Source organism: Salmo salar, chromosome 07 (genome assembly GCF_965601325.2).
Source record: "Salmo salar chromosome 07, fSalSal1, whole genome shotgun sequence".
In the NCBI taxonomy this organism is placed as follows: domain Eukaryota; kingdom Metazoa; phylum Chordata; class Actinopteri; order Salmoniformes; family Salmonidae; genus Salmo; species Salmo salar.
The window spans coordinates 2,055,481-2,072,500 of NC_138297.1; the positions used below are offsets into that span (position 1 = coordinate 2,055,481).

The 17,020-nt window shown below is 49.8% G+C and overlaps 1 protein-coding gene across 1 annotated transcript in view; it reads right to left on the reverse strand.

The window, feature by feature from the left end:
* Positions 1-2,066: 2,066 nt before the first annotated feature.
* mepceb (methylphosphate capping enzyme b) overlaps positions 2,067-17,020 on the reverse strand; it is a 24,157-nt gene continuing 9,203 nt past the window's right edge. Inside the window, exons 4-6 of the mRNA XM_082977259.1 lie at positions 6,236-6,460; positions 4,100-4,208; positions 2,067-2,862 (exon numbers count right to left, since the gene is read on the reverse strand). Coding sequence (XP_082833385.1) covers positions 2,810-2,862; positions 4,100-4,208; positions 6,236-6,460 — 387 coding nt within the window. The 3' untranslated portion in view covers positions 2,067-2,809. The remainder of the gene's footprint in view (positions 2,863-4,099; positions 4,209-6,235; positions 6,461-17,020) is intronic.

Sequence of the window (17,020 nt, forward strand, 5' to 3'; positions counted from 1 at the left end):
GGATATAAACTGAAATTCCAATTAAAGAATAATTTTTTTTTTGCATCTATTACATCTCAAACTCATAATTAGAAGCTATTTGTAGATTAAAAAATATATATATATCATTTTCTGAATTTATTTAACTAGGCAAGTCAGTTAAGAACAAATTCTTACTTTCAATTACGGCCTACCGAAAGGCCTCCTGAGGGGACGGGGGATTAAAAATAAATAAAATAAGAATATAGGACAGAACATACATCACGACAAGAGAGACAACACTACATAGAGAGAGACCGAAGATGACAACAAGGTAGCTGCACAACAACATGGTACAAACATTATCGGGCCCAGACAACAGCACAAAGGGCAAGAAGGTAGAGACAACAATACATCACGCAAAGCAGCCACAACTGTCAGTAAGAGTGTCCATGATTGAGTCTTTGAATGAAGAGATGGAGATAAAACTGTCCAGTTTTGAGTGTTTGTTGCAGCTCGTTCCAGTCGCTAGCTGCAGCGAACTGAATAGAGGAGAGACCCAGGGATGTGTTCGCTTTGGGGACCTTTAACAGAATGTGACTGACAGAACGGGTGTTGTATGTGGAGGATGAGGGCTGCAGTAGATATCTCAGATAGGGGGGAGTGAACGGGTGTTGTATGTGGAGGATGAGGGCTGCAGTAGATATCTCAGATAGGGGGGAGTGAACAGGTGTTGTATGTGGAGGATGAGGACTGCAGTAGATATCTCAGATAGGGGGGAGTGAACGGGTGTTGTATGTGGAGGATGAGGGCTGCAGTAGATATCTCAGATAGGGGGGAGTGAACGGGTGTTGTATGTGGAGGATGAGGGCTGCAGTAGATATCTCAGATAGGGGGGAGTGAGGCCTAAGAGGGTTTTATAAATAAGCATCAACCAGTGGGTCTTGTGACGGGGAAACAGAGATGACCAGTTTACAGAGGAGTACAGAGTGCAGTGATGTGTCCTATAAGGAGCATTGGTGGCAAAAACCTGATGGCCGAATGGTAAAGAACATCTAGCCGCTATAGAGCACCCTTATATTCAGATCACTTCCTGGCCGGCAGGTAGCCTAGAGGTTGGGCTAGTAACCGAAAGGTTGCTGGTTCAAATCCCCAAGACATTTAAACCTAATTGCTCCTGTAAATCGCTTTGGAGAAGAATGTCTGCGAAATGACTAAAACAATTAATAAGAAATAGCTAGCAGTTTGAATGATATAGGGCTTCCACCATTTTAAAGTAGTCAAATGGGCGGAGATTCCTATGGGTTGTAGCCTCAATGACGCTGCCCATGCTGTCACAGAAGCTATAATGGAAAAGGTATAAAGATGAGTCCTCTAGCTATCTCTATGGTTTGAACTCACACCACCATGGGTTTAACTAACACCACCATGCCCTGACGCAGAGCCAGAGCCCTCCACCGCTGCCCTGGGTTTAACTAACACCACCATGCCCTGACGCAGAGCCAGAGCCCTCCACCGCTGCCCTGGGTTTAACTAACACCACCATGCCCTGACGCAGAGCCAGAGCAGAGAACTAGTAGACCACCTAGTACTACACAGCTGACTGAAATGATCAACGCTTGGGATCCTGAGTCGAAGACTGGGCCTTGTAGTTCACCTTCATGTCCAGCAGGGGCAGTAGAATTCCACTGAGTGATGAGATGGAGGTAAATCCTATGGTTGGAGAGAAACTGGTCTATCTATATCATATCGGGTTTCAGACACAGATGAAGTCTAGTCTAGACTAACTACTATGTTCATTGGAGATTCTCCATTTCATTTGGAGATTCTCCATTTCGGCCTCCCGTGTGGCTCAGTTGGTAGAGCATGGTGTTTGCAACGCCAGGGTTGTGGGTTCAATTCCCACGGGGGGGGGCCAGTACGAAAAGAAGAAAAAAAATGTACGAAATGAAATATATGTATTCACTACTGTAAGTCGCTCTGGATGAGAGCGTCGGCTAAAATGTCAATTTGTTTTTCTTTTAGGTTCAGGACAAGGCAATAATCTGGATCCGGCAAACTGGTACCTAGAATCAGTTCTTAACAACACGTCTGACACACACACTGGATCAGAAGAAGAAGACAGTTTATTGTAGCAGGTTACTGTTTAAAACATGGATGAGTCTGGAAGGAAATGACCTCATTAGGCAGGGAGGAAGTCACACCTCTCAGAACACACACTAGGAAGAACACTTTAATAAAGAAACATCAGCTTGTTAATTACACACACACACACACACACACACACACACACAATTACAACCTCCCTCATACACACAGAAACACACACACACACACATATATATAATAACATGCCTCCTCGTACACACACTGGAGGAAGAACTGGCAGAAACACACTCAAGCCCCGCTTGGCTCCTTCTGTGTTTCTAGTTTCTACTTCCTCCTCCAGGCTCCCTGTTCATTCAGTGGGATTGAATCAGAGAGGGTGAAACTGGCTCTGCAGAGGGCTCAACCAGGAAGGGAGAGAGATAGGAGGGTCCTCCATGGCCGTGAACTATGTGTGGTTTAGAAGTTTCTAGTTCAGTCTGTTAAAAGTTCTGTCAATCTGCTGGACTTGACTAACTAATCATTGATTAATAGTTTGGTCAGTCTGGCTGACTGACTGATCAATCAGTTATGAGTCATTAGAAACTCCTCTCATCCAATCACGTTCCACCAGAGTTCAGGTAGTGGTGAGCGTCCACCAATCATAGCAGCTGGGCGGTAGTTTCCACGGAGCCGCACAGCGCTCTCGGCAGCGGGCCACTTCCTGCGGTGCATTCGGGCACTCACGTGTCACATCTTGACCCAGTCACTTCCTGGGGGCGGGGCCTTTGTGGAACAGGTAGATTGGCCTCTGGAATCCTGGAGGACACACACACACACACAGTTAACACACACACACACACACACACACACACACACACACACACACACACACACACTGTTAAAACACACACTGTTAACACACACACACACACACACACAGTTAACACACACACACACACACACAGTTAACACACACACACACACACAGTTAACACACACACATACACTGTTAGCACACTGTTAGCACACACACACTGTTAGCACACACACACACACACACACATGCACTGTTAGCACACATACACTGTTAGCACACACACACACACACACACACAGTTAACACACACACACACACTGTTAGCACACACACACTGTTAGCACACTGTTAGCACACACACACTGTTAGCACACACACACTGTTAGCACACACACACACACTGTTAGCACACACACACACTGTTAGCACACACACACTGTTAGCATACACACACTGTTAGCACACTGTTAGCACACACAAACTGTTAGCACACATACACTGTTAGCACACTGTTAGCACACACATACACTGTTAGCACACACATACTGTTAGCACACACATACTGTTAGCACACACATACTGTTAGCACACTGTTAGCACACACACACTGTTAGCACACACACACTGTTAGCACACACATACTGTTAGCACACACATACTGTTAGCACACACACACTGTTAGCACACACACACTGTTAGCACACACACACTGTTAGCACACACACACTGTTAGCACACACATACTGTTAGCACACACATACTGTTAGCACACTGTTAGCACACACACACTGTTAGCACACACACACTGTTAGCACACTGTTAGCACACACACACTGTTAGCATACACACACTGTTAGCATACACACACTGTTAGCACACTGTTAGCACACACAAACTGTTAGCACACACACACTGTTAGCACACTGTTAGCACACACATACACTGTTAGCACACACATACTGTTAGCACACACATACTGTTAGCACACTGTTAGCACACACACACTGTTAGCACACACTCACTGTTAGCACACACATACTGTTAGCACACACACACTGTTAGCACACACACTGTTAGCACACATACTGTTAGCACACACATACTGTTAGCACACACATACTGTTAGCACACTGTTACCACACACACACTGTTAGCACACACACACTGTTAGCACACTGTTAGCACACTGTTAGCACACACACACTGTTAGCACACTGTTAATAAACACAGTGTTACCTGAATCAGTCAGCAGTCTGTAACAGGTGAAGCCCACAGTAGAGGTGAGGTAACAACAGAAGTTGTCAGGTCTCAGTCTGATATCGCAGTAGTTCCTGTACGCCGTCTCCTAGGAAACACATGTTGATGTCATACACTGTAGACGTTTCAAACACCTTTCTGTGCTAACAGTGTACTAACAGTGTGTGTGTGCTAACAGTGTGTGTGTGCTAACAGTGTGTGTGTGCTAACAGTGTGCTAACAGTGTGTGTGTGCTAAGTGTGTGTGTGCTAACAGTGTGCTAACAGTGTGTGTGTGCTAACAGTGTGCTAACAGTGTGTGTGTGCTAACAGTGTGCTAACAGTGTGTGTGTGCTAACAGTGTGTGTGTGCTAACAGTGTGCTAACAGTGTGCTAACAGTGTGTGTGTGCTAACAGTGTGTGTGTGCTAACAGTGTGTGTGTGCTAACAGTGTGTGTGTGCTAACAGTGTGCGTGTGCTAACAGTGTGCTAACAGTGTGTGTGTGCTAACAGTGTGCTAACAGTGTGTGTGTGCTAACAGTGTGTGTGTGCTAACAGTGTGTGTGTGCTAACAGTGTGCGTGTGCTAACAGTGTGCTAACAGTGTGTGTGTGCTAACAGTGTGCTAACAGTGTGTGTGTGCTAACAGTGTGTGTGTGTGCTAACAGTGTGTGTGTGTGCTAACAGTGTGCTAACAGTGTGTGTGTGTGCTAACAGTGTACTAACAGTGTGTGTGTGTGCTAACAGTGTGCGTGTGCTAACAGTGTGCTAACAGTGTGTGTGTGCTAACAGTGTGTGTGTGCTAACTGTGTGTGTGCTAACAGTGTATGTGTGCTAACAGTGTGCTAACAGTGTGTGTGTGCTAACAGTGTGTGTGTGCTAACAGTGTGCTAACAGTGTGCTAACAGAGTGCTAACAGAGTGCTAACAGTGTGCTAACAGTGTGCTAACAGTGTGCTAACAGTGTGTGTGTGTTAACAGTGTGTGTGTGCTAACAGTGTGTGTGTGCTAACAGTGTGTGTGTGTGCTAACAGTGTGTTAACAGTGTGTGTGTGCTAACAGTGTGTGTGTGCTAACAGTGTGTGTGTGTGCTAACAGTGTGTGTGTGTGCTAACAGTGTGCTAACAGTGTACTAACAGTGTATTAACAGTGTGTGTGTGCTAACAGTGTGTGTGTGCTAACAGTGTGTGTGTGCTAACAGTGTGCTAACAGTGTGTGTGTGTGCTAACAGTATGTGTGTGTGCTAACAGTGTGCTAACAGTGTGTGTGTGTGCTAACAGTATGTGTGTGTGCTAACAGTGTGCTAACAGTGTGTGTGTGTGCTAACAGTATGTGTGTGCTAACAGTTTGCTAACAGTGTGTGTGTGCTAACAGTGTGTTAACAGTGTGTGTGTGCTAACAGTGTGCTAACAGTGTGTGTGTGCTAACAGTGTGTGTGTGCTAACAGTGTGTTTGTGTGTGTGCTAACAGTGTGTTAACAGTGTGTGTGTGCTAACAGTGTGTTAACAGTGTGTGTGTGTTAACAGTGTGCTAACAGTGTGTGTGTGCTAACAGTGTGTGTGTGCTAACAGTGTGCTAACAGTGTGTGTGTGTGCTAACAGTGTGTGTGTGCTAACAGTGTGTGTGTGCTAACAGTGTGCTAACAGTGTGTGTGTGATAACAGTGTGTGTGTGTTCCATGATGGTGTGTGTGTGTGTGTGTGTGTGTGTGTGTACCGTGATGGTGTGTGTGTGTGTGTGTGTGTGTACCGTGATGGTGTGTGTGCGTGCGTGCGTGCGTGTGTGTGTACCGTGATGGTGTGTGTGTGTGTGTGTGTGTGTGTGTGTGTGTGTACCGTGATGGTGTGTGTGTGTGTACCGTGATGGTGTGTGTGTACCGTGATGGTGTGTGTGTGTGTGTGTGTGTGTGTGTGTGTGTGTACCGTGATGGTGTGTGTGTGTACCGTGATGGTGTGTGTGTGTGTGTACCGTGATGGTGTGTGTGTGTGTGTGTGTGTGTGTACCGTGATGGTGTGTGGGTGTGTGTGTGTGTGTGTACCGTGATGGTGTGTGTGTGTGTACCGTGATGGTGTGTGTGTGTGTACCGTGATGGTGTGTGTGTGTGTACCGTGATGGTGTGTGTGTGTGTGTGTGTGTGTACCGTGATGTTCTTGCTGCGGCAGTAGGAGCTCCAGGGTTGTGACTCCAGGAGGAGCATACCGCCTGGTCGTAGGTGTGTATAGATCCGTCTGAACATTCTGACCACGCCCCCATCGCCACCGTGCAGTTGGACCCACTTGGTCACGCCCAGACACAGGATGACATCATATCCTGCGGTGGCGTCGCCATCATGAGGACATGGTTCTCTGTCCTCCATATAATCACCCTAGGAAACAGACAGGGTTAGATACACAACTGGTAGTAACCATAGCAACACTGGGAAATGGTGTGTGTGTGTGTGTGTGTGTGTGTGTATGGTGTGTGTGTGTGTACCGTGATGGTGTGTGTGTGTGTGTGTACCGTGATGGTGTGTGTGTGTGTGTGTACCGTGATGGTGTGTGTGTGTGTGTGTGTGTGTATGGTGTGTGTGTGTGTGTGTGTGTGTATGGTGTGTGTGTGTGTGTGTGTGTGTGTGTGTGTGTGTGTGTGTGTGTGTGTGTGTGTGTGTGTGTATGGTGTGTGTGTGTGTGTGTGTATGGTGTGTATGTGTGTGTGTGTGTGTGTGTATGTGTGTGTGTGTGTGTGTGTGTGCGTGCGTGCGTGCGTGCGTGCGTGCGTGCGTGCGTGTGTGTGTGTGTACCGTGATGGTGTGTGTGTGTGTACCGTGATGGTGTGTGTGTGTGTGTGTGTGTGTGTGTGTGTGGTGTGTGTGTGTGTGTGTGTGTGTGTGTACCGTGATGGTGTGTGTGTGTGTACCGTGATGGTGTGTGTGTGTGTGTGTGTGTGTGTGTGTGTGTGTGTGTGTGTGTGTATGGTGTGTGTGTGTGTGTGTGTGTGTGTGTGTGTGTGTGTGTGTGTGCGTGCGTGCGTGCGTGCGTGTGCGTGTGCGTGTCTGTGTGTGTGTGTGTGTCTGTGTGTGTGTGTGTGTCTGTGTGTGTGTGTGTGTGTGTGTGTGTGTGTGTGTGTGTGTGTGTGTGTGTGTGTGTGTGTGTGTGTGTGTGTGCCCGCTTCTGGGAAAAATGAATGATAGCCGGGGTCAGTTCTACAGTGAGGGGGGAAAAAAGTATTTGATCACCTGCTGATTTTGTACATTTGCCCACTGACAAAGAAATGATCAGTGTATAATTGTATAATTGTACAATTGAAGATCATTACAGGAGGAAACGATTGACAGAGTGTGAGTTAAATGAATTGTCTAGCTAGCTACGTTCATATCTGTCAATTTATTTACTGGCTAGCGCCAACTGTTTAACTGGTAGTAACCATAGCAACACGGCCACTGAGGCGGCGCTAGCAGCAGGGCTAGCAGCAGGGCTTGCAGCAGGGCTAGCAGCAGGACTAGCAGCAGGGCTAGCAGCAGGACTAGCAACAGGGCTAGCAGCAGGGCTAGCAGCAGGACTAGCAGCAGGGCTAGCAGCAGGGCTAGCAACAGGACTAGCAGCAGGGCTAGCAGCAGGGCTAGCAACAGGGCTAGCAGCAGGACTAGCAGCAGGGCTAGCAGCAGGGCTAGCAGCAGCGCTAGCAGCAGGGCTAGCAACAGGGCTAGCAACAGGGCTAGCAGCAGCGCTAGCAGCAGGGCTAGCAGCAGCGCTAGCAGCTAGGCTAGCAGCAGGGCTAGCAGCAGGGCTAGCAGCAGGACTAGCAGCAGGGCTAGCAGCAGGGCTAGCAGCAGCGCTAGCAGCAGGGCTAGCAGCAGCGCTAGCAGCTAGGCTAGCAGCAGGGCTAGCAGCAGCGCTAGCAGCAGCGCTAGCAGCAGGGCTAGCAGCTAGGCTAGCAGCAGGGCTAGCAGCAGGGCTAGCAGCAGCGCTAGCAGCAGGGCTAGCAGCAGCTAGCAGGGACTGAGAGACTTCCTCCCCTTTTTGTTTTTGGAATTTCCACCCCAAATCAAATCAGAGAAGGGAAGAATCAATTGTAAACACAGAATTCAGAGGGAGAACCTGGAAACGGTGTTTACCGACTGCTCACACAACAGGACTGTTACAAACCTGTTATTTTACACAGACCACACTACCGCCTGGCATACGGCTGTAACCAGGCATTTCAGCTATACAACAAAGAAAGGCATCTGCAAGGGAAGGCAAATACACATTTTTTTTGAGGACAGCGATAAGGACCAGGAAAACAGGTTTCTGACGGGAAACATGTACCAGAACGGTACTGTCATGGTCCAGGGCAGTGAGGCTGCACTCAGATCTGTTGTGCAGGACTCCCCCCCCCCGGGATAGATGGAGGAAATGAAAAAGGACAAGGACAGCACCCCGACCTCTCCCCTCACCTCAGGCACCCCAACAGCAGGACTATCCTCCCCCCTGCCTCCCTACAACCACCAGAGCCAAGACCACACTACCATCAGACTGCTGAGAGACAGGCTGGCTGTGTTAGAGGTATGGGTTACTGAGCTGAAGGAGCAGCCCCTCAGCTACACCACCTCCAGACTGCTGAGAGACAGGCTGGCTGTGTTAGAGGTATGGGTTACTGAGCTGAAGGAGCAGCCCCACCAGCTACACCACCTCCAGACTGCTGAGAGACAGGCTGGCTGTGTTAGAGGTATGGGTTACTGAGCTGAAGGAGCAGCCCCACCAGCTACACCACCTCCAGACTGCTGAGAGACAGGCTGACTCTGTTAGAGGTATGGGTTACTGAGCTGAAGGAGCAGTCCCACCAGCTACACCACCTCCAGACTGCTGAGAGACAGGCTGGCTGTGTTAGAGGTATGGGTTACTGAGCTGAAGGAGCAGTCCCACCAGCTACACCACCTCCAGACTGCTGAGAGACAGGCTGGCTCTGTTAGAGGTATGGGTTACTGAGCTGAAGGAGCAGCCCTCCAGCTACACCACCTCCAGACTGCTGAGAGACAGGCTGGCTCTGTTAGAGGTATGGGTTACTGAGCTGAAGGAGCAGCCCTCCAGCTACACCACCACCAGCCCAGACACAGAGCTTCTACAGGACCAGATCAACCAGTGCAGGACCCAGCTGAAGAACTCTGTCCAGGAGCTGAGAGAGAGTCTTACCACAGCTCTGGAGGAGGTAAAGGTCACCATGAGGAGAGAGCCTTACCACAGCTCTGGAGGAGGTAAAGGCCACCATGAGGAGAGAGCCTTACCACAGCTCTGGAGGAGGTAAAGGTCACCATGAGGAGAGAGCCTTACCACAGCTCTGGAGGAGGTAAAGGTCACCATGAGGAGAGAGCCTTACCACAGCTCTGGAGGAGGTAAAGGTCACCATGAGGAGAGAGCCTTACCACCGCTGGTAAAACCCAGTGAGGTGGCCATCCTCATTGATTCAAATGAGAAAATTCATAAAAGGAAAAACTCTTCCCCCACCACAAGGTGTCCAAAATATGGTGCCCCAAAAACACAGGATGCACTCCACATCCTGTCCCAGCCTGACTTTGGCACACCAGGCCACATTATTATTCACACCGGCACAAACAACCTGCGAGAGGAACAGGAGAGAGTAGGCAGCCTGGTCAACAGAGTAGTAGAGAGGAGCAGGAGAGAGTAGGCAGCCTGGTCAACAGAGTAGTAGAGAGGAACAGGAGAGAGTAGGCAGCCTGGTCAACAGAGTAGTAGAGAGGAACAGGAGAGAGTAGGCAGCCTGGTCAACAGAGTAGCAGAGAGGAACAGGAGAGAGTAGGCAGCCTGGTCAACAGAGTAGCAGAGAGGAGCAGGAGAGAGTAGGCAGCCTGGTCAACAGAGTAGTAGAGAGGAGCAGGAGAGAGTAGGCAGCCTGGTCAACAGAGTAGCAGAGAGGAGCAGGAGAGAGTAGGCAGCCTGGTCAACAGAGTAGCAGAGAGGAGCAGGAGAGAGTAGGCAGCCTGGTCAACAGAGTAGTAGAGAGGAACAGGAGAGAGTAGGCAGCCTGGTCAACAGAGTAGTAGAGAGGAGCAGGAGAGAGTAGGCAGCCTGGTCAACAGAGTAGTAGAGAGGAGCAGGAGAGAGTAGGCAGCCTGGTCAACAGAGTAGTAGAGAGGAACAGGAGAGAGTAGGCAGCCTGGTCAACAGAGTAGTAGAGAGGAACAGGAGAGAGTAGGCAGCCTGGTCAACAGAGTAGCAGAGAGGAACAGGAGAGAGTAGGCAGCCTGGTCAACAGAGTAGCAGAGAGGAGCAGGAGAGAGTAGGCAGCCTGGTCAACAGAGTAGTAGAGAGGAGCAGGAGAGAGTAGGCAGCCTGGTCAACAGAGTAGCAGAGAGGAGCAGGAGAGAGTAGGCAGCCTGGTCAACAGAGTAGCAGAGAGGAGCAGGAGAGAGTAGGCAGCCTGGTCAACAGAGTAGTAGAGAGGAACAGGAGAGAGTAGGCAGCCTGGTCAACAGAGTAGTAGAGAGGAGCAGGAGAGAGTAGGCAGCCTGGTCAACAGAGTAGTAGAGAGGAGCAGGAGAGAGTAGGCAGCCTGGTCAACAGAGTAGCAGAGAGGGCCTCTGAGTGGGTCCCTAACTCCCACATCACCATCTCCACTCTGCTGCCCTGAAAGTCAATGCTGACATCACCAGAGGGTGTGGCCTACTCCCGAACGTTCACGTTGCTCACCACCCAACAATCACCCCAGAGCATCTACACGACCACTCCCACCTGAGGAAGCAGACAGTAGGGATGTTTGCCAAGTCTCTAAAGGACGTAGCACTTGGTAGACAAACACCCCATGATGTACTGGACAGAGGAGCACCCAGAGACCCCTACCAGACCTCTGCACCACCAAGGAGCCCCAGGCCCCCTCAACGCCCCACCAGACCTCTGCACCACCAAGGAGCCCCAGGCCCCCTCAACGCCCCACCAGACCACTGCACCACCAAGGAGCCCCAGGCCCCCTCAACGCCCCACCAGACCACTGCACCACCAAGGAGCCCCAGGCCCCCTCAACGCCCCACCAGACCACTGCACCACCAAGGAGCCCCAGGCCCCCTCAACGCCCCACCAGACCACTGCACCACCAAGGAGCCCCAGGCCCCCTCAACGCCCCACCAGACCTCTGCACCACCAAGGAGCCCCAGGCCCCCTCAACGCCCCACCAGACTACTGCACCACCAAGGAACCCCAGGCCCCCTCAACGCCCCACCAGACCTCTGCACCACCAAGGAGCCCCAGGCCCCCTCAACGCCCCATCAGACCTCTGCACCACCAAGGAGCCCCAGGCCCCCTCAACGCCCCACCAGACCACTGCACCACCAAGGAGCCCCAGGTCCCCTCAACGCCCCACCAGACCACTGCACCACCAAGGAGCCCCAGGCCCCCTCAACGCCCCACCAGACCACTGCACCACCAAGGAGCCCCAGGCCCCCTCAACGCCCCACCAGACCTCTGCACCACCAAGGAGCCCCAGGCCCCCTCAACGCCCCACCAGACCACTGCACCACCAAGGAGCCCCAGGCCCCCTCAACGCCCCATCAGACCTCTGCACCACCAAGGAGCCCCAGGCCCCCTCAACGCTCCACCAGACCACTGCACCACCAAGGAACCCCAGGCCCCCTCAACGCCCCACCAGACCACTGCACCACCAAGGAGCCCCAGGCCCCCTCAACGCCCCACCAGACCACTGCACCACCAAGGAGCCCCAGGCCCCCTCAACGCCCCAACAGACCACTGCACCACCAAGGAGCCCCAGGCCCCCTCAACGCCCCACCAGACCACTGCACCACCAAGGAGCCCCAGGCCCCCTCAACGCCCCACCAGACCACTGCACCACCAAGGAGCCCCAGGCCCCCTCAACGCCCCACCAGAACCAGCACCCCCGACCCACCACCAGAGCATCAACACCTCCATCGGTGCCCAGCATCAACACCTCCACCCCACACCAGTCCTACTACCCCACACCAGTCCAAAATACAGTAACTACTAACTACTGAGTTGTTCAGAGAGATTAACAACACAGTCGAAAATACAGTAACTACTCAGTTGTTCAGAGAGAGATAAACAGCACAGTCCAAAATACAGTAACTACTGAGTTGTTCAGAGAGATAAACAGCACAGTCCAAAATACAGTAATTACTGAGTTGTTCAGAGACATAGAGATAAACAGCACAGTCCTAAATACAGTAACTACTGAGTTGTTCAGAGAGATAAACAGCACAGTCCAAAATACAGTAACTACTGAGTTGTTCAGAGAGATAAACAGCACAGTCCAAAATACAGTAACTACTGAGTTGTTCAGAGAGATAAACAGCACAGTCCAAAATACAGTAATTAGTGAGTTGTTCAGAGACAGAGATAAACAGCACAGTCCTAAATACAGTAACTACTGAGTTGTTCAGAGAGATAAACAGCACAGTCCAAAATACAGTAATTACTGAGTTGTTCAGAGACATGGAGATAAACAGCACAGTCCAAAATACAGTAACTACTGAGTTGTTCAGAGAGATAAACAGCACAGTCCAAAATACAGTAACTACTGAGTTGTTCAGAGAGATAAACAGCACAGTCCAAAATACAGTAACTACTCAGTTGTTCAGAGAGAGATAAACAGCACAGTCCAAAATACAGTAACTACTGAGTTGTTCAGAGAGATAAACAGCACAGTCCAAAATACAGTAATTACTGAGTTGTTCAGAGACATAGAGATAAACAGCACAGTCCAAAATACAGTAATTACTGAGTTGTTCAGAGACATAGAGATAAACAGCACAGTCCAAAATACAGTAACTACTGAGTTGTTCAGAGATAAACAGCACAGTCCAAAATACAGTAACTACTGAGTTGTTCAGAGTGAGATAAACTGCACAGTCCAAAATACAGTAACTACTGAGTTGTTCAGAGACATAGAGATAAACAGCACAGTCCAAAATACAGTAACTACTGAGTTGTTCAGAGAGATAAACAGCACAGTCCAAAATACAGTAATTACTGAGTTGTTCAGAGACAGAGATAAACAGCACAGTCCAAAATACAGTAACTACTGAGTTGTTCAGAGATAAACAGCACAGTCCAAAATACAGTAACTACTGAGTTGTTCAGAGTGAGATAAACTGCACAGTCCAAAATACAGTAACTACTGAGTTGTTCAGAGACATAGAGATAAACAGCACAGTCCAAAATACAGTAACTACTGAGTTGTTCAGAGAGATAAACAGCACAGTCCAAAATACAGTAACTACTGAGTTGTTCAGAGAGATAAACTGCACAGTCCAAAATACAGTAACTACTGAGTTGTTCAGAGACATAGAGATAAACAGCACAGTCCAAAATACAGTAACTACTGAGTTGTTCAGAGAGATAAACAGCACAGTCCAAAATACAGTAATTACTGAGTTGTTCAGAGACATGGAGATAAACAGCACAGTCCAAAATACAGTAACTACTGAGTTGTTCAGAGAGATAAACAGCACAGTCCAAAATACAGTAACTACTGAGTTGTTCAGAGAGATAAACAGCACAGTCCAAAATACAGTAACTACTCAGTTGTTCAGAGAGAGATAAACAGCACAGTCCAAAATACAGTAACTACTGAGTTGTTCAGAGAGATAAACAGCACAGTCCAAAATACAGTAATTACTGAGTTGTTCAGAGACATAGAGATAAAAAGCACAGTCCAAAATACAGTAATTACTGAGTTGTTCAGAGACATAGAGATAAACAGCACAGTCCAAAATACAGTAACTACTGAGTTGTTCAGAGATAAACAGCACAGTCCAAAATACAGTAACTACTGAGTTGTTCAGAGTGAGATAAACTGCACAGTCCAAAATACAGTAACTACTGAGTTGTTCAGAGACATAGAGATAAACAGCACAGTCCAAAATACAGTAACTACTGAGTTGTTCAGAGAGATAAACAGCACAGTCCAAAATACAGTAATTACTGAGTTGTTCAGAGACAGAGATAAACAGCACAGTCCAAAATACAGTAACTACTGAGTTGTTCAGAGATAAACAGCACAGTCCAAAATACAGTAACTACTGAGTTGTTCAGAGTGAGATAAACTGCACAGTCCAAAATACAGTAACTACTGAGTTGTTCAGAGACATAGAGATAAACAGCACAGTCCAAAATACAGTAACTACTGAGTTGTTCAGAGAGATAAACAGCACAGTCCAAAATACAGTAACTACTGAGTTGTTCAGAGAGATAAACTGCACAGTCCAAAATACAGTAACTACTGAGTTGTTCAGAGACATAGAGATAAACAGCACAGTCCAAAATACAGTAACTACTCAGTTGTTCAGAGAGATAAACAGCACAGTCCAAAATACAGTAACTACTGAGTTGTTCAGAGAGATAAAACAGGACAGTAGAAAACATGTATTTTAGTACAATAGCGGTGTCTGTGTTTAGTGCAGATGTATTGGAGGAGCGGTTTAATCTCACTCAATCCTCCTGTCCTCTGAGGACCTCCGCTGAGCTGGTCCTGCTGTTGGGCCCTGTGGGGTGGAGCGGGCCAGGTCTGGGCGGGAAGCTTCCTCTCTGGTCTGGTAGAGGTGGGGGTCTGGTCTGGTCTGGTAGAGGTGGGGGTCTAGTGTGGGGTAGTAGGCCTGGTGTGGGGTAGTAGGCCTGGTGTGGGGTAGTAGGCCTGGTGGGGGGTAGTAGGCCTGGTGTGGGGTAGTAGGTCTGGTGTGGGGTAGTAGGTCTGGTGTGGTAGAGGTGGGGGTCTGGTGTGGTAGAGGTGGTGGTCTGATGTGGGGTACTAGGCCTGGTGTGGGGTAGTAGGCCTGGTGTGGGGTAGTAGGCCTGGTGTGGGGTAGTAGGCCTGGTGTGGGGTAGTAGGTCTGGTGTGGGGTAGTAGGTCTGGTGTGGGGTAGTAGGCCTGGTGTGGGGTAGTAGGTCTGGTGTGGGGTAGTAGGCCTGGTGTGGGGTAGTAGGTGGGGGGTCTGGTGTGGGGTAGTAGGCCTGGTGTGGGGTAGTAGGTGGGGGGTCTGGTGTGGGGTAGTAGGCCTGGTGTGGGGTAGTAGGCCTGGTGTGGGGTAGTAGGTGGGGGGTAGTAGGCCTGGTGTGGGGTAGTAGACCTGGTGTGGGGTAGTAGACCTGGTGTGGGGTAGTAGGTCTGGTGTGGGGTAGTAGGCCTGGTGTGGGGTAGTAGGCCTGGTGTGGGGTAGTAGGCCTGGTGTGGGGTAGTAGGTCTGGTGTGGGGTAGTAGGCCTGGTGTGGGGTAGTAGGTCTGGTGTGGGGTAGTAGGCCTGGTGTGGGGTAGTAGGTCTGGTGTGGGGTAGTAGGCCTGGTGTGGGGTAGTAGGTCTGGTGTGGGGTAGTAGGTCTGGTGTGGGGTAGTAAACCTGGTGTGGGGTAGTAAACCTGGTGTGGGGTAGTAAACCTGGTGTGGGGTAGTAGACCTGGTGTGGGGTAGTAGGTCTGGTGTGGGGTAGTAAACCTGGTGTGGGGTAGTAAACCTGGTGTGGGGTAGTAGGTGGGGGGTAGTAGGTCTGGTGTGGGGTCTACTCTCTACTCCCTAACCCCTACTCCCTAACCCCTACTCCCTAACCCCTACTCTCTACTCCCTAACCCCTACTCCCTAACCCCTACTCTCTACTCCCTAACCCCTACTCCCTAACCCCTACTCTCTACTCCCTAACCCCTACTCCCTAACCCCTACTCTCTACTCCCTAACCCCTACTCCCTAACCCCTACTCTACTCCCTAACCCCTACTCCCTAACCCCTACTCTCTAACCCCTACTCCCTAACCCCTACTCTCTACTCCCTAACCCCTACTCCCTAACCCCTACTCCCTAACCCCTACTCTCTACTCCCTAACCCCTACTCTCTACTCCCTAACCTCTACTCCCTAACCCCTACTCCCTACTCCCTAACCCCTACTCTCTACTCCCTAACCCCTACTCTCTACTCCCTAACCCCTACTCTCTACTCCCTAACCCCTACTCCCTAACCCCTACCCCCTACTCTCTACTCCCTAACCCCTACTCCCTAACCCCTACTCTCTACTCCCTAACCCCTACTCCCTAACCCCTACTCCCTAACCCCTACTCTCTACTCCCTAACCCCTACTCCCTAACCCCTACTCTCTACTCCCTAACCCCTACTCTCTACTCCCTAACCCCTACTCCCTAACCCCTACTCTCTACTCCCTAACCCCTACTCCCTAACCCCTACTCTCTACTCCCTAACCCCTACTCTCTACTCCCTAACCCCTACTCCCTAACCCCTACTCTCTACTCCCTAACCCCTACTCCCTAACCCCTACTCCCTAACCCCTACTCTCTACTCCCTAACCCCTACTCCCTAACCCCTACTCTCTACTCCCTAACCCCTACTCTCTACTCCCTAACCCCTACTCCCTAACCCCTACTCCCTAACCCCTACTCTCTACTCCCTAACCCCTACTCTCTACTCCCTAACCCCTACTCTCTAACCCCTACTCTCTAACCCCTACTCTCTACTCCCTAACCCCTACTCTCTACTCCCTAACCCCTACTCTCTAACCCCTACTCTCTACTCCCTAACCCCTACTCTCTACTCCCTAACCCCTACTCTCTACTCTCTAACCCCTACTCCCTAACCCCTACTCTCTACTCCCTACTCTCTACTCTCTAACCCCTACTCTCTAACCCCTACTCTCTACTCCCTAACCCCTACTCTCTACTCTCTAACCCCTACTCCCTAACCCCTACTCTCTACTCCCTACTCTCTAACCCCTACTCTCTAACCCCTACTCTCTACTCCCTAACCCCTACTCTCTACTCCCTAACCCCTACTCTCTAAACCCTACTCTCTACTACTGTCCTGTTTATCTCTCTGAACAACTCAGTAGTTACTGTATTTTGGACTGTGCTATTCTTTCTTTCTGCAACATGAAATCACTATCAGTTAATATGTGGAACATTCAGGCCCTAAACTCATCAACCTTCCGA